Raw genomic sequence first — 23,126 nt, 5'->3', positions numbered from 1 at the left:
TAAAAGGTATTGTATTTCTGTATACCTTTTCTAGTATTTCAGTGTTAGTATACAGAAATGCAACAGATTTCTGAATGTTAATCTCACATCCTGCTACTTTGCTGAATTTGTTGGTCAGTTCAAGTGGTTTTGGGGTTGAGTCCTTAGGGTTTTCTATGTATAGTATCATGTCATCTGCATACAATGAGAGTTTTACCTCTTCTCTTCTTATTTGGATACCTTTTATTTCTTTTGTTTATCTGATTGCTGTGGCTAGGACTTGCAGTACTATGTTGAGTAACAGTGGTGAGAGTGGGCATCCTTGTCTTGTTCCAGATTTTAGTGGGAAGGCTTTCAGCTTTTCTCCATTGAGTATTATATTTGCTATGGGTTTGTCATAAAAGGCTTTGATTATGTTAAAGTATGTCCCGTCTATACCCACTTTGGTAAGAGTTTTTATCATGAATGGATGTTGGACTTTGTCAAATGCTTTTTCTGCATCTATTGAGATGATCATGTGGTTTTTGACTTTTCTTTTGTTAATGTGGCATATTTCCTACTGTACAGCATGGTGATCCAGTTACACATACATGTATACATTCTTTTTTTGATGTTGTGTATGATGTTGATTGATTGGCGTATTGTGAACCATCCTTGTGCACCTGGGATGAATCTCATCTGGACGTGGTTTATGATCTTTTTGATATGTTGTTGGATTCAGATGGCTAAAATTTTGTTGAGAATTTTTGTGTCAATATTCATCAAAGGTACTGGCCTATAGTTTTCTTTTTTGGTGGTATCTTTGTCTGGTTTTTTAATCAGGGTGATGGTGGCATCATAGAATGTCTTTGGGAGTGTCCCCCCTTCTTCAAACCTTTGAAAAAGTTTAAGGAGGATGGGTATAAGCTCCTCTTTGTATGTTTGGTAGAATTCACCTGTGAAGCCATCTGGTCCTGGACTTTTATTTGTAGGGAGTGTTGTTATGACGTATTTAATTTCATTTCTAGTGATCAGTCTGTTCATTTCGTCTATTTCTTCTTGATTCAGTTTTGGCAGACTGTAAGTCTCTAGAAGTTGTCTCTTCTAGGTTGTCAAATTTGTTGGCATACAATTGCTCATAGTATTCTCTCATGTTTTTTTGTATTTCTGTAGTATCCGTTGTGACTTCCCCTTTTTCATTTCTGGTTTTGTTGACTTGGGTTTTTTTCTCTCCTCTTCTTGGTGAGTCCAGCCAGAGGCTTGTCAATTTTGTTTCCTTTTCCAAAAAAACAGTTCTTGGTTTTATTGATTTCTTCTACTGCTTTTTTAACCTCTATTTTATTGATTTCCTCTCTGAGCTTTATGATTTCCTCCCTTCTGCTGACTTTAGGTTTTTCTTGATCTTCGTTTTCTAATTCATTTAGGTGGTGGGTTAAGTTGTTGACTTGAGATTTTTCTTCTTTTTTTCGGGAAGGCCTGTATTGCTATGAATTTCCCTCTGAGCACTGTTTTTGTGGCATCCCATAGGTGTTGAGTGGATGTGTCTTCATTATCATTTGTCTGGAGGTGTTTTTTAATTTCCTTCTTGATTTCCTCATTGACCCATTTAGTAGCATGTTGTTTAGTCTCCGTGTAGTCAGTTTTTTCTCATTTCTCTTCCTGTGGTTGATTTCTAGTTTCATGCCATTGTGGTCAGGAAGATACTTGAAATAGTTTCTCTATTCTTAAATTTGTTGAGGTTAGCTTTGTGTCCAAATATGCGATCAGTTCTTGAGAATGTTCCATGTGCATTTGAGAAGAATGTACATTCAGATTTTTTTGGATATAATATCCTGAAAATGTCAATTACATCTAACTTTTCTAGTGTGTCCTTTAGGATCTCTGTTGCCTTATTGATTTTCTGTCTAGAGGATCTGTCCATTGTTGTGAGTGGTGTGTTAAAGTCTCCTACTATGATTGTATTCCCATCGATTTCTCCTTTTATGTCTAGGGTTAGTATTTGTTGGAGTTATCTGGGTGCTCCTATATTAGGGGCATTTATATTGACAATTGTAACATCCTCTTCTTGAATGGATCCTTTAACCATAAAATGGTGCCCTTCTTTGTCTTTCTTAACGGCCTTCATTTTAAAGTCTATTGTGTCTGTTATGAGTATCGCAACTCCTGCTCTCCTGTCTTGTCCATTGGCGTGAAATACCTTTTCCCATTCCCTCACTTTCAATCTGTATGTGTCCTTTGCTCTAAGGTGAGTATCTTGAAGGCAGCAGATTGAAGGGTTTTGCTTTTTCATCCATTCTGCCACTCTGTGTCTTTTGACTGGAGCATTTAGTCCATTGACATCTAAGGAGATTATTGATAGATATGTATTTATTGCCATTTTAAACCTGTTTTCCAGTTGATTCTATGTTTCTCTTTTCTTCTTTTCTTTTTTTGGCTGGATGGTTTCCGTGTATTTTATGCTTGAGTACTTTTTTCAGTTTTTGTGAGTGTAATGTTTGGTTTTGATTTGTATTGCTGTGTTTTTTAAGCATGTTAAGCCCTTCCTAAATCTGTTTTTGCCTGATAGTCATATAGGCTCAGACACATCATTAAAATTAAAATATATATATATATTTTTTCTTACTTTCCTTCCCCACATTGTATGATTTTGATGTCTTTTTTTTTTTTTTTTGACATCTTCATGTTTAGATCTGTATGCTGGCTTATTGAAGTGATTGCTTTCCAATTGTGGTTTCCTCCATCCTAATTCTTCCTTTTCTCTTTTCTCTCTCTTCTTCTTTTTTTTATAATTAGAGAAGCCCTTTAAGTATTTCTTTTAGAATGGGTTTAGTATTGCTGCACTCTTTTAGCTTTTGTTTGTTGCAGAAATTCTTTATTTCCCCTTCTAATTTAAATGATATTCTTGCTGGATAGAGTATTCTAAGTTGTAAATGTTTTCCTTTCAGCACTTTAAATATACCTTTCCCCTCCCCTCTGGCCTTTAGTGTTTCTATGGAGAAATCAGCTGATAGCCGTATAGGGGTTCCCTTATAATGAATGCTTTGCTTTTCTCTTGCTGCCTGGAGAATCCTCTCGTTATCTTTAAATTTTGCCATTTTTATTATAATATGTCTTGGTGTGGGCCTGTTTGGGTTCAGCTTGTTTGGGGCCCTCTGTGCTTCCTGTATCTTGATATCAGTATGCTTTAGATTTGGAAAGTTTTCAGCCATAATTTCTTCAAATATATTTTTAATCCCCTTTTCTTTTTCTTTTCCTTCTGGAATTGCATAGATTGGTCCACTTTATATTATCCCATAGGTCTCTTATATTGCTTTCATGTTTTTTTCATTTGGTTTTCTGTCTGTTGTCCTGATTGAGTGATTCCTATTATCTTATCTTCCACATCACTATTTCGTTCCTCTGCATTATTCATTCTGCTCTTTATTGCCTTAAGCTCAGTTTATATCTCTGCAAATGAATTTTCTAGTTTTTCTTGGTTCCTCCTCATATTTTCTAGCTTCTTTCTAAAGGAATCTGCATTTCTGCTAATATCTTCCTTCAGTATTTTCAGTACCTCCCTTTTGAACTCAATGTCTGTCAGACTGCTGAGGTCTGTTTCATTGTTTACTGCTTTAGGTGAATTCTCCTGTTACTTTAACTGGGAATGGTTTCTGTGCTTCTTCATCTTGCTTTTCTTTTCTTTTTCTGTGAGTTTGGGGAAGCCAAACTCTAGTCTTGTAAGGCTACTTCTATGCAAGAACACCCTTTGTATTTTTTTGGGGAGGGGGTTACTGGTTATTTTTTGTGTGGGATTTTGAATATTTGCTGTCTCTTTCTTTGGTGTGAGCAGGCTGTTGTTCCCCGGATTCTCAGTGTGTTTTCAGGGAGAAGGAGGCAATGGGTGGGCCAGCAGTCAGTGCCTGGTTGTTGGGCTCTCAATAGCAGCAAGGACCTGTAGGAAGGTGGCACAGTCTGCTTCTAGTTACAGGTCCCTTGGAAGTGGTAATAAACTCTAGGCAGATCTTCAAGTTGACCAGAGCATTTGGCAGTAGCAACAGCAGGGTGTGTGAGCTCCTAGGGGAGAGGAAGCAGCAACAGCTTATGTTTGATTGCAGTGCCCTCCTCTGAGGTGATTGGAACCGCAGGTGGTGCCTGTTCAGGGACCCCTCTTAGGAGCAGGCCATGACCATCTCTAGAGTTAATGATAACTGCAGTGGTTTGCCCCCACCAACTGTAGACCATGCATGAAGCAACCCGTCTCACTTAGCCCACATGCGAGGTGTTGTAGAGGGTGCTCCTATTTGCAGGATCCTCGGAAGTGACAGAGATCAGGCATGTGGGTACTGCCCAGAACATTTGGCAGTGGCAGCAGCAGGGCGGGTGTTTTCCCAGGGATGCAAGAGCACCAGCAGGTGTTGTTCAGTCACAGTGCCCTCCTCTGTGGTGCCTCTTAGGTGAATGGGGCTGCAAGTGATTTTTTTTCAGATTTCTCCAATGTCAGTGGGCCACGCCCACCTCTGGAATCAGAGATAACTGCGATGGTTTGCCCCTGCCATCTGCAGACCACGCAAGAAGCACCCTGTCCCACTTAGCCCATGCAGGAGGTGCTGCACCAGTTCCTCCTAGTTGTAGGGTCTTGGGAAGGGACAGTGACCGAGTGTGTGGGCATCACCCTGAGTGTTTGGCAGTGGCAGCTGCAGGGTGGGTGTGTTCCCAGGGGAGTGAGAGTAACAGCATATGGTGCTTGGTTGCAGTGCCCTCTTTTATTCTTTTTTGCCAACCCCTCAGGTGACTTGGGTCTCTTGTGGAACCCACTCACAGGCCCCCAGTGGTGGCAAGCCATGCCTCCCTCTGGCCTCTGAGAGGACCGCCGCAGTCTGTTCCTGCCACCTTTAGATTGTGCAAGAGGCACCACATTGCACTCAGCCCCCTTATGCCCTTAGCCCACACAATAGGTTTCTGGCCACCGATAGCCTGCACAAGAAGCACCTAATCTCCCCTAAATGAGTAAGAGGCTTCTTGCAGACCATGGCCTCTGCAGAGCCGCCCTACCCTCTAAGTTTCCTATGGCAGCCTGCCCCTCCTCTTCTCCCCTCCCCAACAGTGGGACCTTGCCTCTCTTGCGGGTCTGGACCTTCTCCCGGGTTCCCTCTTCTGTGGTGTTCTCCTTAGCCCCTCATGCCATCCCCAGTTCTCTCCCCGGGACTGACCTCCAGAGCCTGAGTCTCAGCACCCAGCCCTTGCCTGAATGTCTCAGGCTGTGATGTCTGGACCGGTGGCTCAGATGGTCTGTGTGGCTCTCACTCTGCTTTGCTGTTCTCAGTCCAGCTGCTGAGCTTTTCTCAGCAACTTTAAGGTCCCACTGACTCAGCTGATCTTTTGTCAGTTAGGTGGCTTCCCAGGAGGTGTGTTCCTTTTCTCCTTCACAGCTCCCTCTCGGGAATGCTAGTCCCATCCTAATTCCTTTTCTCTTTTTTTTTCTTTTCTTCTTCCCAGTTATGTCAAGAGTTTCTTGCCCTTTTTGGAGGTTTAAGTTCTTCTGCCAGCATTCAGTTGATGTTCTGTGCAAGTAGTTTTACATGTAGATGGTTTTTTTGTTTTGTTTTGTTTTGTCTTTTGTTTTTTTTTTTGTTGTTGTTGTTTGTTTGTTTGTTTTTTTGATGTGTCTGTGGGAGAAGGTGTGCACAACTTCTTACTCCTCCAACATTTTGTTCCACTTCAAGGTCATGAATTTTAATTTGCTCCTTGTAACGAACAGCACTCATGAGAGACTACAATGGCCCATTCTCCAAAGTGTTTCAGTATTTTAGTATTTTGTGGGACTTGGAAGGATGGTAAATTTTAAGGCTAAGAACTTCCACCCTCAAATACGTGCATTGTCTTAATGATTAAGTATTTCTGTAAAATCTAAATGAGCCCAAGAATGAACAATTTGCAAGAAAAGTATTGGGGACACAGAATCAATTAACAGAATTTGAAAGGTAAGATTCTGATTGCCCAGCAACCTGGAAAGAACACAGTTAGAAAAGGCAGTAGGGCAGATTTTTGCAGCTTTGTCTGTGCTCCAGTATATCAAAATCATCCTGGATAGTCTTTCAACATGCATTTAGAGAACCTCAGCCCAGCAGCAGCCCTACCAAAACACTGTCTTGGAGTTGGGAAAATGAAACAGTAAAAGGACATTCTTTTCTAAACCCCTTACTGAGGTAGAGTTGACAAAGAGCTATACATATTTCATGTACACAACATACTGAGTTTGGAGAAAAGAATATGCCCATGAAACTATCATTGTAAGCAAAACCACCAATATTTCATCACTTCCAAAAGTATCTTTCTGCCCTCTGTGTGTGTGTGTGTGTGTGGTAAGAACATTCAAAAGTTCTATCCTCTCTTATAAATCTTCCCAAGTGATTTTTTTTTTTGCATTGAAATTCCATAGTGATGGAGAGAATAAAGGTGTAGACCTCAACAAAGATGGTTCTAGTAAACAAAAATTGGATTCATTAAGTGTGAAACAAAAAATAACACCTTATTCTAGGAAAGAATAAGAAATATAGGGGTGAGGCAGTGTTATTTTGTGAAGATATATACATTATAATTTTTCTTACTGAGGATAGTGAGGAAGAATGAGACAGAAAAGGTAACCAAAAGGTGAAATTTCTCTTCTGTATTTAACAGAAGTTATTTTTAATAAGATAACTTTTGGTAAGAAATTTAATATTACAGCAGTAATCTCTGGCTTTCACAGACTCTGTCTTTGTTTTTTTTTTTTGTCTTTTTGTCTTTTTAGAGCCGCACCTATGACACATGGAGGTTCCCAGGCTAGGAGTCAAATCGGAGCTGTAGCTGCCAGCCTATGTCACAACCACAGCAGCATGGCATCCAAGCCACATCTGTGACCTACACCACAGCTCACAGCAACACTGGATCCTTAACTCACTTAGCAAGGCCAGGGATGGAACCCGTGTCCTCATGGATACTAGTTGAGTTCGTTAACTACTGAGCTACAACACGAACTTCTCACAGACTCCATTGATAAAGAAAAATATGTGGTTTTCTGCTAAGACTTAGAGCTAATGCTTGATATCTTGAACCAGCATCATCATCATTTATTATTATTATTATTATTAACATGTTCAATTACTGTGTGTGTGTGTGTTCCCGGTACCAGTCTCAAGTTTGCCTATTTTCCGGATTTGCTTCTGTCCTTCTCTCCTTTACCGGCCATCTCCCTTTCAACTGTGAAAAATATCTTGTGATTATCCGCAATCAGCACTTTTATCACTGTCTCTGAACTGCCAGCTAATACTAAAATTACCTATTTGAGTCCCTATATCACACTATTTTAAAGATAAAACTTATAAAACGCATTCAAAAAACATGGAGTTTAATTCTTGGGAAAATATAGAGTACCACAGCCTTCAAATATCAGAAGAGATACCATTAAGCCATTTATGTATACATGTCTATTTTAATTTGTTAGTTTGGTGCTAGTTTTCTGAAAAACATAATTTTATTCTGTGAATTACATATGAATATATAGAAACTCTTCTAAAAGTAGGTTTAGATAAGTCATTTTACTCAACGCCATTTTAAACAATGAACAAAGCAATGCTTTTATGTTTCATTAAGTAAAATTATGAATGTGTTTTATCTCACCTGGGTGTTGAATTAAGTTCACTGTGAGAATACTTATAGTTTATCATTATATCTCATCAGATTTACTGTCCACACTGTGGCTCTCCAAAGATGATGTTTTGAATATTTCTATCAAATGACATGTTAACTGAATCTAAAACACTAAATTCACTTATAAAATCTTGTCTTTGACACTTCTATATGATGTATTGCTGAGTATATTCGTAATCTAGTATTAAAATATATTGGAAGAAAATTTTAAACTCCATTCTTGTCTTTTAGGTAAATTTGTCTCTGGAATAAGATCTATTTCAAAACTAAAAAGAGTGGACAATGGCTTCAAAACATTGCACTCTGCAAATAGCTCCTGTAGTGCTACATGTTAATGACCTTTTTTCAACATAATAAAAATATTCAGGATTTATTGACTAACCAAGGCTGTTAGCTTTTAAGCTTTTATATTCTTTTTCTCTGTAGCTACCTTTTAAAAATCATAAATCTTCAAGGTGGATGAAAATATTATCTGACACAGTATTATAACTTGTTTATATTTCATAGCCTTCACCTCAGCTTTTATATTCATGCACTCAACTGGTGTGCGACAACTCCTGGTCTTCATCAGAACCAGCACTGGAAATTTCCAGACTAATGAACATAATGTTAAAGCAAACAGAGGAAGGTAGCCTGCGGTCAAGAACCAATGGAAACAAATCATTAATAAATAGGCATTTATGTAAGCATATTGTCCTCCTTTCATTGGAACCTCACTATTCTTCATCTGTCCTTCTTTGGGATTTCTTAAGGATTTTTTTCACCTTTCAGAAAGCTGCTTTCTGTTTCCTTAAAACTACACGTGACAAGACCGAAGAGTGAAAACATGCATGATAGTATATGCTGATGTTCAGCAATTGTCATGTGTGATTCCCCTAGTTCAATTTTTTTTTAAAGCCTATTTGCAACATGCTCTCCTCTTCTGCAGATGAACAAAGGAATACTCCTTTACTAATTCTGAAAGTAACTTGTCACAGTGGGGTTCGAAGGCCTAGTCAAATAATTGTCTTAGTGTACTACCTGCTGTGTTCAATATTGAGTGAAAATGGAAGCTGGGCCCCAACTCCAGCTTATTTCACAATTCTTCTGTTATTTAAATGATTTTAGTCAGTTTGGGGGAAGCCAGACCTTTATAAATTAACAGCAGGGAAATACCAAAGGTGTCAGATTGCATATTTATCATCTTTTTCGTGTAATACTTAAATATGTATTAAGAAGTGACTGACATAAATTAGGCAGATTTCAGAAGCCACAGGCCGTGGCTTGTAGAGGACCCCCTTCTGCTTGACATTTCATCCTTGTCAAAGATCAAATTATTTTAATTTAGGCTGCAAATTATAAGGAATGAAGACTTCTTTGTGGGAATTCCCTGTGGTAATCTGACTTTTGTTGTTACTGCTGCTTGTCAGTGTGCAAAAGATATAATATGCATGCAAATAAGGTTAAAAAATATGTACTATCTAATTATCCAGCCAGTACATTCCACTTGAAGACAGTGGGAGGCCTGACACACAGTATGTGTTTGATTCATTGAGGCCTGCAGGGTATTTACACAAGATTACTTTTAATTATGAAATTAATATCTGTTTATCTAGAATATATAGCAGTTAGTGAGTATACACATGAGCAGAATTCTTTAGTAAAAAGAAATCATCTTAATTTAATACATGAAAAGGAAAGAAAAAATCACTCATTTCTTGGGGAAAAAAGGCATCATCCAGACCTTGGTTTCACCCTCGTTGAAGCAAATTGAATGAAAACTTGGCACCTTCTCTAGAATTTGCTCCTAGCCTTGCCAAGTAGGCTCAAGATGTGTTGCTTTATTTCACAGTTTTTATATTTTGGTGAAGAAGATATAGTGCTAGATCCAGTATGGTGAGGAAAATGTGAAAAAGAGGGGGTTTTTTTTTGGTTGGTTTTTGTTTTTATAATTTTGGTAGAGCATTATCTCTTCTAGGTTCAAAAATCATGATTGTCATGAGAAAGAGAATGATGATGTTTCTCTCACCTGTTTTTTTCTGTAATAAGACATAGTAAATAAAACGATTACACTGCAGATATACTTTATGAAGTGTATATTCCTAACAAAGTTTGTTTGTAAAACTGTTACATAGTTATATCTCTTCTCATATTGACTTAAAACTGAAAATGAAGAACAATATTTAGGATATATTTATAATAACTACCATTTTAGAAAACTCAAAGCAAATGAATAAAAAAATAATAATTACAAAACTAGGCCTTGTCACTTTCTACACATGTCCATCAGTGGAAAAGTACAGAAAATTCAAAAAAGTAAAAAGCGACCACTCTGAATATTGCAAAGCACTATTATTTTCCATATATACATAATCAAAAGGGTGTTTTGGAGCCAGGCAAACAGAGAAATCTGGGTAACTTTTTTATTTTCCAAACCTTTTTCAAAGTAACTATAAACCAAGGATGGTTTGGAAATTCCTTTTACTGCTGCTACTCTTGGTGTTTCCTTCACTCAGATAACCATGGCTCTCACTGACTTAGACACTGTGCTTGGAACTTACTCTAGACAAAGCAACCATCCTTGGTCTCTCCAGTGTTAATAAGATCTCTTCTAATGCTGTTTTGTACTTTTTTCTTTTTTCAACGGTTCTTAAGCTACTTCTTCCTCTGATCCCCCCAAAATGAGACCATGAATTATGAATTCTGTTATTTTTCCCCCAGTAGTACCTTGCAGTGTGTTCTAAATAGGAGGCAGTCATTAAAATTTCTCCCTAGAATTTAATCAGACTTCCCAGAATCAACCTCTTTTTAACACATTGGAAATGTGCAGCTTGTTATATGCAGACAGTAAAATGTTTCCCTTCCAACATTTTTCAGTACACAAAGATACACCAGTGATTTAATTTGATCATTTTTAAAGACTATTAATGATACTTGGTGAATGTTATTGGCTGTCTTATCTTTCTTATTGACATTTAGCATGACCATTTAAGTGTTCTGAAAAGGTTTATTTAGAAAGGACAAGATTATAGATTGAAAAATTCTTATTAAAAGATAAGGAAATACCAAAGAAGAAATCAAGGAAAGAGTGATAAAATATCTTATTGTTTTGTATTCTTTTCATTTTACTGATCAGTGTGATGGAGTGCAGATTGATTTAATAAACATCTCTCTGGAAGGAATTGCTATTTTGAATATACCAAGCATGCACGGAGGGTCTAATCTTTGGGGAGAATCTAAAAAGAGACGAAGCCATCGCCGAATTGAGAAAAAAGGATCTGAAAAAAGGACCACACTCACAGATGCTAAAGAGTTGAAGTTTGCAAGTCAGGGTAAGTTTTCTAACATTTATTTGTTGTTTCTTTGAAATGAAAAAAGTTTTCCATTGTGCTACAGTCTGTGTACTTATACAGTTGCATTTTTTATGATATCAGATATGCATTTGCGATTAAGTTATGTCATAATAAGTTCTAAAACTGTGTATAAACTGGCTGTTTTTTCATGGATTTTACTCCTTCATTATCCTTTTTTGGAAATGACTCTTCCCAAAGAAAATAAAATGCATGCAGGTATTTCATAGATAGTAATGTAGGGTATATTATCCCTTAAATTCTGGAATGTGATCATCTTGGTCAGGATGTCTAAGTTGTTTTAACAAGGCCTACATAAGATTTTTCTGAGGTGTGTTGCAAGATTTTTTTTATTCTTCACTTTTTCTGTCAGGTTATGATTTCGAAGCTATCTTACATTAAGCTAGTGTCCTCAGCATCATATATATAAAAACATGTTTTAATATCCCACATTAAATTTTGGTTATCTATATCTACTTTTCTAGAAATGTAGTAACAAATAGAAGACTTGGGAAACAAATGTAAAAGGACTAATGAAGTAGGATAGAATAGCTATAGATCAATTTTCAACTCAATTTTAATGTAATTCACATTGGAACATGGTAACTAATTCTTTATTGATAGTATAGACAAAGATATTAAATTGCTAGTATTCTAATAATTGACCTTACCCCGACTTTTGTATAGTATCCATAATATTTCCTTTATCTTCTAGAATCTACCTCATACCATCGATGGCATTCAGATGGCCAAGAAAGCATATTGGTTCATCTCATTGTAGCAAGACAAAATATGAAGAGGTTAAAGTCTATGTGCCCATTAAAAATATTTTTTTTAATAAATAAAATGTGAAAGCGGTTGATAGGCTTGGTGAGGGTAGGAAATGGCTTTACATTTTTGTGTCTTGATGTATCTGATTCAAGTTTTAATAGCAGGCAGTAATTTTTGTGGAATTTGATGACCCTAAAGTTATCAGGGATTGACAGAGAAAGTAGAACGTGTCCTCTTTAAAGAAGTGCTTACTACAATCTGCCAGTGACAGGAGGTTTTACTGCTCACTAAAGTGGTAAATCCTAAAGAGTTTTGTAATTGAATACAAGGGAGTTTATACCAAATTAGTCAAAATACTTTATAACTTTATAAGAATGAATATAACTTTGAAAACATGAAAGAAAATGGTGTTTTGAAGAAGGAATACATAGAATAAATGAGTAGGTTTGTGCCATATGAATTTTAAAATGAGGGGAATTAGATATAATTATTCATTTCTAGGAGTTATTGACATTGATAGTGCATTTATACTTAAATGTCAGGTTATTAGATTTTTTTAAAAAGATTCATGAAAAATTTCTTAGTTCTAAAATTAATTCGAAGACCATACTAAGATCAAGCTTAAAAATTTCTGCTCCCTTCCCCCTAGGCAAGCAATGGGTTCATGTATACTACCTAATAATGTAGTCCGTATAGTTAAAAAGAAGTTTTATGTAATATATACACAGTAATTTCTAGGTTTATTTTTTGGTTTGGTCCCTGTATATTAATACTCAGCATATCCTTTGCATGACACTTCAGATATGTATCTGAATTGATTCTCAGTGCTCAGCTGCCAACTATATTCATCCACCAAGCTGTTAAATTTGTAAAACTCATGGCCGTGCTCCACCAGGACAAGTGTCTTTACACTCCCTATGGAGCTACTGCAGACATGCTGTCTGCGGGCCTCGCCACCCGCCCTTGTATGCTTTTATGATGAACTCACATTTGAAAGGAAGCATAGACATACCAGCCAAAAATGTTTTTATAAACTGTCAGTAATCCTAGGAAAAGGTCTCTGTTCTGTCTTCTTGCCTTGTACTATGAAACTATGAGGACCAAGTTTCCATGAACTTGGGAAAGAAGGAAGAGATTTAGGAATACATTTCTTCTCAGGACTAAGATGGCAAAAAAAAATAGAAATCAGTTTTTGAAAGTCATTGTAAGAGTAGTAACAAAAACTTGTTTCTGACTGATTTGATACAACTCTTTCTTCTATCTCTAAACCAACAATGCTTGAAAGTTTGGATTTAGTTTCATTTCAATGTAAGTATAATTCATTATTAAAAATGACCTTATCAGGAGTTCCCGTTGTGGCTCAGTGGTTAACAAATCCGATTAGGAACCACGAGGTTGCAGGCCTTGCTCAGTGGGTTAAGGATCCAGCATTGCCGTGAGCTGTGGTGTAGGTCGCAGATGAGGCTTGGATCCCTCATTGCTGTGGCTCTGGTGTAGGCCAGCAGCTACAGCTCTGATTGGAACCCTAGCCTGGAAACCTCTGTATGCTGTGGGGGCAGCCCTAGAAAAGGCAAAAACACACACAAAATGACCTTATCAGCTGAATATTAACAAAATAGACTTCTGTATTAATCAGTCTTTTCATTAATTTTTTTTAAAAAAATTTTTATAAATTTTTTTTATAAATTTCAATATATTTTCAAACAGAATAATGTATCTCAAAATGCTTCTATTTTGATTTAAAATTTATTATGTTAATTCTTAAATATTATGCTTAGTAGTCAGAAATGAAAGAAATTTACTACTTAAAATATCTACATATTTCTATGTAAAAGAGTAAATATTTCTATAATTTCATCTTATTTTCAAATTCTTGACACAAAAACAGTGGTATTAAATATGAGAGTCAATCACTATTTATCTTTTTTTAACTTTTTTTAGAGCTGCACCCATGGCATGTGGAAGTTCCAGGCTAGGGATCAAATCAGAGCTTTAACTCCTGGCCTACTCCATAGCCACAGCAATACCAGATCCCTAACCCACAGAACAAGGCCAGGGATTGAACCTACATCCTCTGGATACTAGTCGGATTTGTTACCACTGAGCCATGATAGGAACTCCCCCAATCAGTATTTTAAATCTAAATATATTTTCCAATTTATGCAAAATGATTACAAGTATTGACTTTAGAATGAAATATAGAAACTATTTATTATTCTAATAAAGTTTCTTTAACCAGAATTCAAATTAGTAACTTCACTCTTAGTAAATAAATGAAAATATTAATAATGTGGACTTCTTGTAAATATGAACTTTCTTGAAATATTAACTAACAACTTTTCTAATATGTCTGTAAAAATTTTAAAGTTTCAGCTAATTTTTTTTACTATTGTTTTTATAAAATTAAGAAAGCTCGGAGCTCCTGTTGTGGCTCAGTGGTTAACGAACCCAACTAGCATCCATGAAGACTCAGGTTTGATCCCTGACCTCAAGGGGTGAAGGATCTGGTGTTGCCCTGAGATGTGGTGTAAATCGTGTCTCGGATCTGATGTTGCTGTGGCTGTGGTGTAGGCCTGCAGCTACAGCTCCGATTCAACCCCTAGCCTGGGAATTTCCATATGCCACAGGTGCATCCCTAAAAAGCCAAAATAAAAATAAATAAATAAATAAAAATGTAAGGAAAGCTTTTGGTGGCAGGGAGAGTAGGGAAAGCATACTAAACTAGATGCTTGTAATAAAGATAAATTATTTTATTTAGCAGAGGGATTTAAATTAAGAAAAAAGTTTACAAGTTTATTTTAATTAAAAAAAAATTATAGACCAAAAGTACGTGATCAGGTTTGGTGCATTACGTACTCATTTATACTTTGCCCTACGATATGGATCTCCTGTAGTTTATTTGCTTACAGTCTTTGAGGACACTCACAGCATAAGATCAGAGTATCTTCATTTAATAAGTTCACTGGTTGGAAATTTTTAGCAGTTGATTTAATTTGAGTTGATAAAAATTAAAAGGAATTTAATTACATTACTGTTCCAGCAAAATATTGTAAAACAATTGGATGCAGTCCTGAAATGTACTCATACTTGCATTCATCTAATTCAGTAGATAATTTCTTTGCGGGTTTGCCTTTTATTGTGGTTGTTTCTTGTTTGTTTGTTTAACTCCTTTGGAAATACAAATGAGTATATCATATATAGAAAGAATGGTCTTTAAGCATGTAAAGTAGGCCAAGTAGGTTTTCAGTGCACTGAGCCTAATATTCAATCTTTCCCATTTCTTTCAGTTACTGGGTTTGTCTTTGCTTCTTCTTTTTCTGTATTAAATCTAAACCTCAGAAAGATATCTAATAAATTCATTAACATTAATGTATAAATGACTGCTCACAGATAAAGTAGAGATATTTGCATTTTAAAAGAAATAAAGGCCTTCAGCTAAACCATTATTTTTCAAATTGTGATCACTGGAGTTATAACTGCAGTTCATCAGAGGGTTCTGTAAAACCTTGGTTCAAATTTATTTTTACCATTATTTTGGAACAATAACCAAAAACCTATAATAAAAACACATAAAAGTATGTTCTATAAAAACATTTTGTCATATTGACAATTTTCAAATCATTAAATACTGTTACCAGATAAAAACAACTCCCTTCTGTCCTCCTGTTCCACCACCACTTCTTTCTGATAAGAGTATAAATCCATAGATAGATGAACAAAAAGATAATTATACATAGCCACACATTTGTGAACACATACACATCTAAATAAAGAAATCTAATATACGGCACAAAGGTACCTTTCCACAAAAAGGAAAATCATGGACTTGGAGGATAGACTTGTGGTTGCCAAGCGGGAAGGGGAGGGAGTGGGAGGGACTGGGAACTTGGGGTATATAGATACAGAACGTTGCCTTCGGGATGGATTAGCAATGAGATCCTGCTGTGTAGCACTGGGAACTCTGTCTAGTCACTTATGATGGAACATGTAGTGTGAGAAAAAAGAATGTATACATGTATGTATAACTGGATCACCATGCTGTACTGTAGATATAGATATAGATTTATATGGATATATAAATGATAAAAAATAAGAAATAAATAACTGATATTAATTGGAAAGTCTATAGCTCAGCATAGGTGACTTTATATCTTTGCATATTTAATAATTCTACAAATGGGAACCTTACTACCACAGTATGTGTGAGTTTTAAGTAATTAAAAGGCCCACAAGCTCAGATACTTTTGTTTCATACAAGCATAACAATTAGTGGAAGTGAAAGCAAGGTGAGAGTACTAATATTTTCAATGAAAATGGAAATCACTTTTTAGAAAAGTTTTGCTCATAAAGAAATTGCATTAGTTAAGTAGCTCCCCCAAAACTAATGAACTTTTATCACAGATTTATAATATAAACATGCTCACAGCTGTTGCTGAAGAGCCAGCAATGAAATTGAAACAGTGTTTCAGCTAAGTATGAAGAACAAGATTAATTAATTGAAACTTCAAGTTAACGTCTGAACCAGATAGCAGGTAAATTTTTACTGACAAAAATGAAAAATTATATTAAAAGGACACCTGTGAAAGTGTTTTATGACCTGTAAGGACTTTCAAGTAATGTGAGCAGTTTTTAGTGATTCCAATAGTTTTAACTTTGAAGATTCAAGTCCAACTATTATCATTTTCCAGTAATGAAAAATAATGGTGCAAGACTGCCCAGTGAGATATAAAAATTCCATATCATTTACAATTACAGATTTTCCCAATATTACAACAAAAATGACAAATATTACTGACAAAAATGAAAAATTATATTAAAAGGACACCTGTGAAAGTGTTTTATGACCTGTAAGGACTTTCAAGTAATGTGAGCAGTTTTTAGTGATTCCAATAGTTTTAACTTTGAAGATTCAAGTCCAACTATTATCATTTTCCAGTAATGAAAAATAATGGTGCAAGACTGCCCAGTGAGATATAAAAATTCCATATCATTTACAATTACAGATTTTCCCAATATTACAACAAAAATATACTGTAGAAATCAATGAAAAATAGACTGCCTGTGACTCTGCAACTGTCTATCACAATAACTCCATTATTCTCATAGGTTGACTGTATCACTAGTGTTAACAATTTAAGCCTCTAAAATACATTTGTACATTTGAATTCTAATTATGTGGCTCAGTGGGTTTTAAAATATTATTGCTTGATTTGAAAAATAGAAAAAGGTTGACTGCTTTAACAAGTTTGAAAAACACTGAGCAAAAGTAATTACATTCAAGCCATAGAGTTTCAAACATTTGCCAAAAGCTAAGGAGGTACTGCTGGAAGTAGCTGGACTTCCTGCTTGAAACCTCATTAACTAGGTGACTGTCTACGCCACATATGGTACAGCTAGGAAAGTTTATTTTAAAAACTAATTAGTGTATTATATTGTCCATGAAATTTTCAATGATTTCATTCCCATTTACCAGTGGTTATTTTTTTCTTTGGACAGAATTTCTCAAAGTATAGCATGCACTCTAGTGATGGAAAATTGAGCTATTTTAAACAGTACATAGATGAGTATTTTAAAGTGTAATTGTTTACTGTTACAGTTGATAAAAGATACTTTTTTCTAATTTGCATTTTTAAATAATTTTATTTTAAGATAAATTCATTTTAATAAAAATATAGTAAAAGGCCAAACTAAAAAATAATAGAGGAAGTATATAGCTATGACAAAAAAATTGTAAAAATGGGTCAAGAAAGACTATAAAGTATAGAAAAACCCACTAGGCTAATATTACTGATTCCACCACTTCATATAATTTGCATAGCCCCAATTTTGAATACTTAGTATAAACCTTATTTTTAGTCTTCTTTATCTTGCATAAAATTTTCTATGTCTTGGTTCCCCCAAAATAAACTTTTCTGTGTACCTTCCACTGCATATGCCCTTACTACACTTTATTTGATGTCTGTGCACTGTACTAGGGAAGACTAAAACCCTGATTTCTTTTAGGAGCTAAAGGGGAGGAGAGACTGTGTATCTGGCTGTCAAAGAATCTCTCTACTTCAAATGACTTTATTTTTTTTTGAAAACTCTGAAGTAGAATGGGAAAAAAAATGTCAATCTAAACCAAACTGATTAAAGAGAGCAAATGAGTTGATGTCTGTGAAAACTTGGCAAAAGCTAAATTTCTTTTGGAGTTCCCTTGTGGCTCAGTGGTTTAAGGATCTGGTGATGACACTGCAGTGACACATGTCACTGCTGTGGCCCGGATTTGATCCCTGGCCTGGGAACTTCAGCATGCTGCAAGCCCAGCCAGAAAAAAGTTGAATTTCTTTTGCTGCTGAAGATAAATAAGGTTATTGGCTTCAAGGTCTTCATCTTTAAGATGACTTTTGGAAGAGCTGAGATTAATCTATGTGTGCTGTGCATCATATTGCCTGGATAATTGCACAAAGAGCATTGAAATAGTAAGACTCTAACACTTCCTATTTCTTGTAAAAGTTATAGTTATCTGAAATTTGATGGTAATGGACATTTGTGACATTATTATCAATTTTTCTAAGCATTTCTATGGGTTATTTAGGGTAATTTAGCAGGCAGTGTTTTAAGTTGTCTAAATATAACTGCAACATTCATTTTAGAACTGTAGATGATGTATTTGGCATTCAGACACCACCAAGCAGAACAATTTCCAAGCATTTAAATTCAGTGATTAAATCAATTAAATTTAGAAGCAAGAAAAAGATTTCATGCCGCATTATTATACCTGGATGTTAAAATTGTTGAAAAAAGATCATGGCATTTGAGATTTTACAAAAATATATGCATGTACTAATACCATGATAATTTCATTGGTTGAAAATAGATAGATCCAAACATTTGCTATCTAGTAACCTTTAAGGAGATGCCTCAAAATGCGTTTCTAATTGTATGTTTTTAAACTACCTCCTTTGAAATTTCCAGCAATGGATAATGCAAATAACAGCAAGTTCTTAATCAAACTACCTAAATATCAAATTTTTGGTTTGCATTTGAAGATTGCATCATATACCTGTATATCTTAATGTGATGGTTCTCCATGTTTTACAGAAGGCATGCCTTAGAGTTTATGAAACAGAAGTAAAAAGAAATAAGAAAATATGGCATATCTCTTGTGTATAAAAATAAAAATATATTTTTATAATATAAGATCATATATTTGGCCTCTTATATTTGGTTTAGCTGTCCCATAAAGGTCTATGTATTTTGAAGAAGCATTTATGAAATTTCTATGTTTCAGGAACCATAAAAACTTCATAGACTCTCTAGCCTCCTAGAAATTTGGAAGCCAGATATCATAAGTATAAATCAATTAATATTTTAGTAATAATGGAAACAGATGACACTCTTTAGAATATTCTTATATGCCTTCTGGAGCTATATAAAATATCAGAGCTGGATTATTGCCCTTTACCCATGTTCAGTAATCAAATTTTCAAAATCTGACATGCAGTATAATTCTAGAAACATTCTCTGACATGTGGTATAGTTCCAGAACTTCCTGTAGTGAAACTGTTAAGGACACAAAATCATTTTAGATATAATGTAGCAGGTAAATAATCACTTAAACATAAATGAGATCTTTGAAATTAAAGGTTTTTTTCTTGAAAGCAAATTGAAATTAGGAAAATGGAGAGAATCCAAAGAACAGGTTGGTAGGAATGACAGAAAAAGGAGCAACTTGCTTTCACCTAATGAATCTGGGAAAACTAGAGAAAAAATGAGTTTTTATTAGTAGTTGCAATTTTGTTTGTTTTGTTTTTTTTGTCTTTTTAGGGCTGCACCCACAGCATATGGAGGTTCCTAGGCGAGGGGTTGAATCAGAGCTACAGCTGCCAGCCTATACCACAACCCCAGCAATGCGTAGGATCCTAGCCACATCTGCAAGCTACACCACAGCTCATGGCAACGTTGGATCCGTAACCCACTGAGCAAGGCCAGGAATCAAACCCACATCCTCATGGATACTAGTCAGGTTCATTAACCACTGAGCCACAACAGGAACTCCCTGCAGTTTTTAAAATACATGATTTGACAATCAATTCAATACGAGCAAGGGAAGAAGGAAAAGAATTGAGGTTTTAAATTAAGGCTCAGCTGTTACCTTTTCTGATTTCTGAGGCAGAATACTTTATTTTCAAAATCCTCTGCTATTGTCAGACTCTTCTACATTTCTGGCTATTGATTTTTTTCTTTTTTTTTTTATTTCTTTACATATATACTTTTTCTACTGCATAGCATGGCGACCCAGGTACACATACATGTATTTTAATTGTAAATTCAGGGAAGGATGGAAAATATAAATGCTCTAATGGGTAATTTTCTCTATGATGTTGTTGTCTAATATCAATGATAAAGCAACCTTCTTTCTTATTCCTATGTTATCATATCCAATCAAGTGTATTGAAAATAATGTAATTGAAAATAATGGCGGGTCATCCACCCAAGCTAAATTTAACTTACGCATGATAGAAATATAAAACATAGTTCCAAATTAAATGAATATTGGCTGATTATATAAGCCTCAACTAATTAACACTTGTAGAGCGTGTGTTTCCATAAGGTTTTATGTGTTTCACATGACGTTTCAAAATATGAGGCCTAAAGTGTCCTAAATATAAAGTCCTATAGTAAATTTGTTATTTGAGAATGATGACTTGAAGGGTAATAGATGTGTCCCAGGGAACTTAATTTTCCTGTAATCAGGACGCATGAAAATAAATTAGAAGGGGGGTTTAAAATAGTAAAGAATGATGAAAGAAAAATGAAAAAAGACACAAAACTAGCTCCATAATTTGTTAAAGTCACAATTCTATTTTTTTCTTTTAAAAACCATGTTTTTTTCCATCAAAGTAGAAAATATATATATATATATATATATAATCTCATTGAGAATGAAATTTTAATTGCTCCATCTTTTGAAGTGACAGAGATTTCATACCATGCCAGGAGTTATTGAATGTTTATTTGCCCCTCTTTATTTCTAAGTATTTTTTCTGGTTGCCTTAATGGATGTGATGAAAACACCGCAATCTAGCACCTGATTACTCCTTGCACATATTGTCTTACTACCAAAGGATGCTAGGGGGGTCCAGCAGAGAGCAAAGAGACCTGATTCTTAAAAGAATCAAATCCTACCATCTGCTTGGTTATCTTTGAGCTGTATGTATCCTTGAGTCAACCAAAGCAACTAATCACTGGGGTTCCATTGCCATGAATTTAGTTTCTATGAATATAATCTTTTATTATATAGAGCATGTTAATATAGAAATGATAGCTTCTTGGACAGTATCCAGCGAACTCTGTTTTTTTTGTGGAAATTGATAGAGAGTCATATAGATTACCGTCCTGTCCACACTGAATAATTTTATTCTCCTGGTTTAATAAATTAGTTATATCTTCTTTTGATACACTGTAGGTTTATAAGCTCAGGGATTTTTGGTGTCTGTTTTATACAGTAAACAATATACTGCTGTACAATATAGCTATTGATCAGAGTAAGCTAAAGATTGAGGCCTGAATGTTATAAGGTGATAGTCATTTGAAGTGAGACAAAAAAATCTCTATGGGTAAACGTAACTAATTTAAAAGAGCCCAAGGGAGGTTTTTTGAGAAAGTTTAAATGCCTAATGAATGCTTCACTATTATTCTAATTATCCCATAATATGGCACAAGATTACAATCTCATTTTATCCTTTTATTTACAAAGCTGCTCCCATTACCATTATATTTTACCTGTTCAAGTTCTAAAAGATTGCTGCTCGTTGAGAGCTTTATTAAAAGAGAATAATTATATTATATTTCACAGATTGGCAGAAAGAAAATGTGTCTTTGAACAATTCCATTTCCCTGAACAGTTGTTCGTTTCGGGGTTGAAGACAAGACTATTAAGTATCTTCTACACTTTTTAAACATGTCAAAGCTAACCATTAATACTGAAATTAGTAACTTGCTCTGATTTAATGAAAGAATTAGCTGCTGTTTGTAGCACTCAATTTCTGTGAATGAAACAAAAATAATATTTTTTAATATTGAGTAGCAAAAACTGTTGAAGAATCCTTGTATGTACTATGATTTAAATCCAGGTCTGTTCTAATAATTAAAGCCTTTAGCTCTTATGTTTATTTCCCTACTGATGCTTGATAATATGTACTTCTTTATCCAAAATACTACATCAGACATTTTCTTACTAAGTGGTATTTATATTTTCAGAATCTCTTCTTAGACTAGTAAGAGGTAAAAAAAAATCAACGAATATCAAAGAATATTCCATTTTAAAATTTACTGCAAGAAACTTCACAGGATTTGTGACTAAATATGTTTTCAAAATTAAAAAGAATATCAAGTGCACAAAAATGTGACATCATTAGAAAATAGGTCTAAGACATCTCATCTCATATTTGAACATGTAGGTGCTATGAAATAAGCTATCCATAGTCAAATGCAAGCGAATACCTTAACTATTCTGAAATCTGTCTAGTAAGTACTTGAGCAATAATGAAGTGGCATATTAAACACTGATGGTTTGGCCAAGGTCCCTATACTTGATGATGAGCGGTTTCTCTCTAAGAATCCTTATATTATAGTCTTTTAACATCATCCCACTCAGATCACTAAGATTGGTGAGCTTAGTGGAAATCAAGGCATCAATATATCTTTTACTAAATATAAAAGTATGGAACATGCTATTTGATTTTTAAAAGACAGTAGTTATATCAAGTTTAAATAGCAATTTTAAATGTATATAGGATTTGAAGAACACTCAGAGATATGAGATGAATTAATCTATGTCTCATTTTAAATGTATGTAAATAAAATGTGCTGATTTTAACTATTTTTTGAATCAAAAGTTGATTATGAGATTTTTTTATATTTTTGAGGTTAGCTGTTACTTTATAATTCTTCATTATTTTCTCTCCTTTTTACTAATGAAACCTATTTCTTCTAAATGGGTTATATAGGTCTTTAATCTTATTTTTTTTTCCAATAGGCTATTTTAGATTTCCATTGCTTTATTTTTTTTTTTTTTGCTGTTTGGTTTCTGAATATTTTATATATGCTACCTTTGTAAGCTTATTATCCAAATATTTATGCAAAAGGTAGGAAAAAACAAGGAACTTTAATAGTTGTTTTCATTCCTTAGGAAATGAATGAATATTCTATTTTTGGTGGATACAGAAAATAACTTCCTTTTGCAAGCCCAAAAATTATTGTTATCCAAAATTAAACACAAAAATGAAATAAGTGTATTAGCTTAGTCATAAGAGTTTAATTAAACTAAAAATTCTGGCATTTTGGATCCCTTTAGTATTATAAAAGTGTATATTCTAGTGAGTACTCAGATAAAATGCCTTGATCATGTGTTTA

At 34.8% G+C, this 23,126-nt stretch overlaps 1 protein-coding gene across 4 annotated transcripts in view; it reads left to right on the top strand.

Moving 5' to 3' along the window:
• The window catches only part of DGKB (diacylglycerol kinase beta), a 708,921-nt gene that overhangs the window by 535,540 nt on the left and 150,255 nt on the right, over nt 1–23,126 (top strand). For all 4 annotated transcript variants that reach the window (XM_047753443.1, XM_047753441.1, XM_047753442.1 and 1 more), the window contains one exon: nt 10,742–10,937. In XM_047753443.1, the coding sequence (XP_047609399.1) occupies nt 10,742–10,937 (196 nt within the window). The remainder of the gene's footprint in view (nt 1–10,741; nt 10,938–23,126) is intronic.

This window comes from Phacochoerus africanus, chromosome 11 (assembly GCF_016906955.1).
Source record: "Phacochoerus africanus isolate WHEZ1 chromosome 11, ROS_Pafr_v1, whole genome shotgun sequence".
Classification (NCBI taxonomy): Eukaryota; Metazoa; Chordata; class Mammalia; order Artiodactyla; family Suidae; genus Phacochoerus; species Phacochoerus africanus.
The sequence above is the reverse complement of the archived record's forward strand: the minus strand, read 5'-3'. Positions and strand labels throughout refer to the sequence as shown.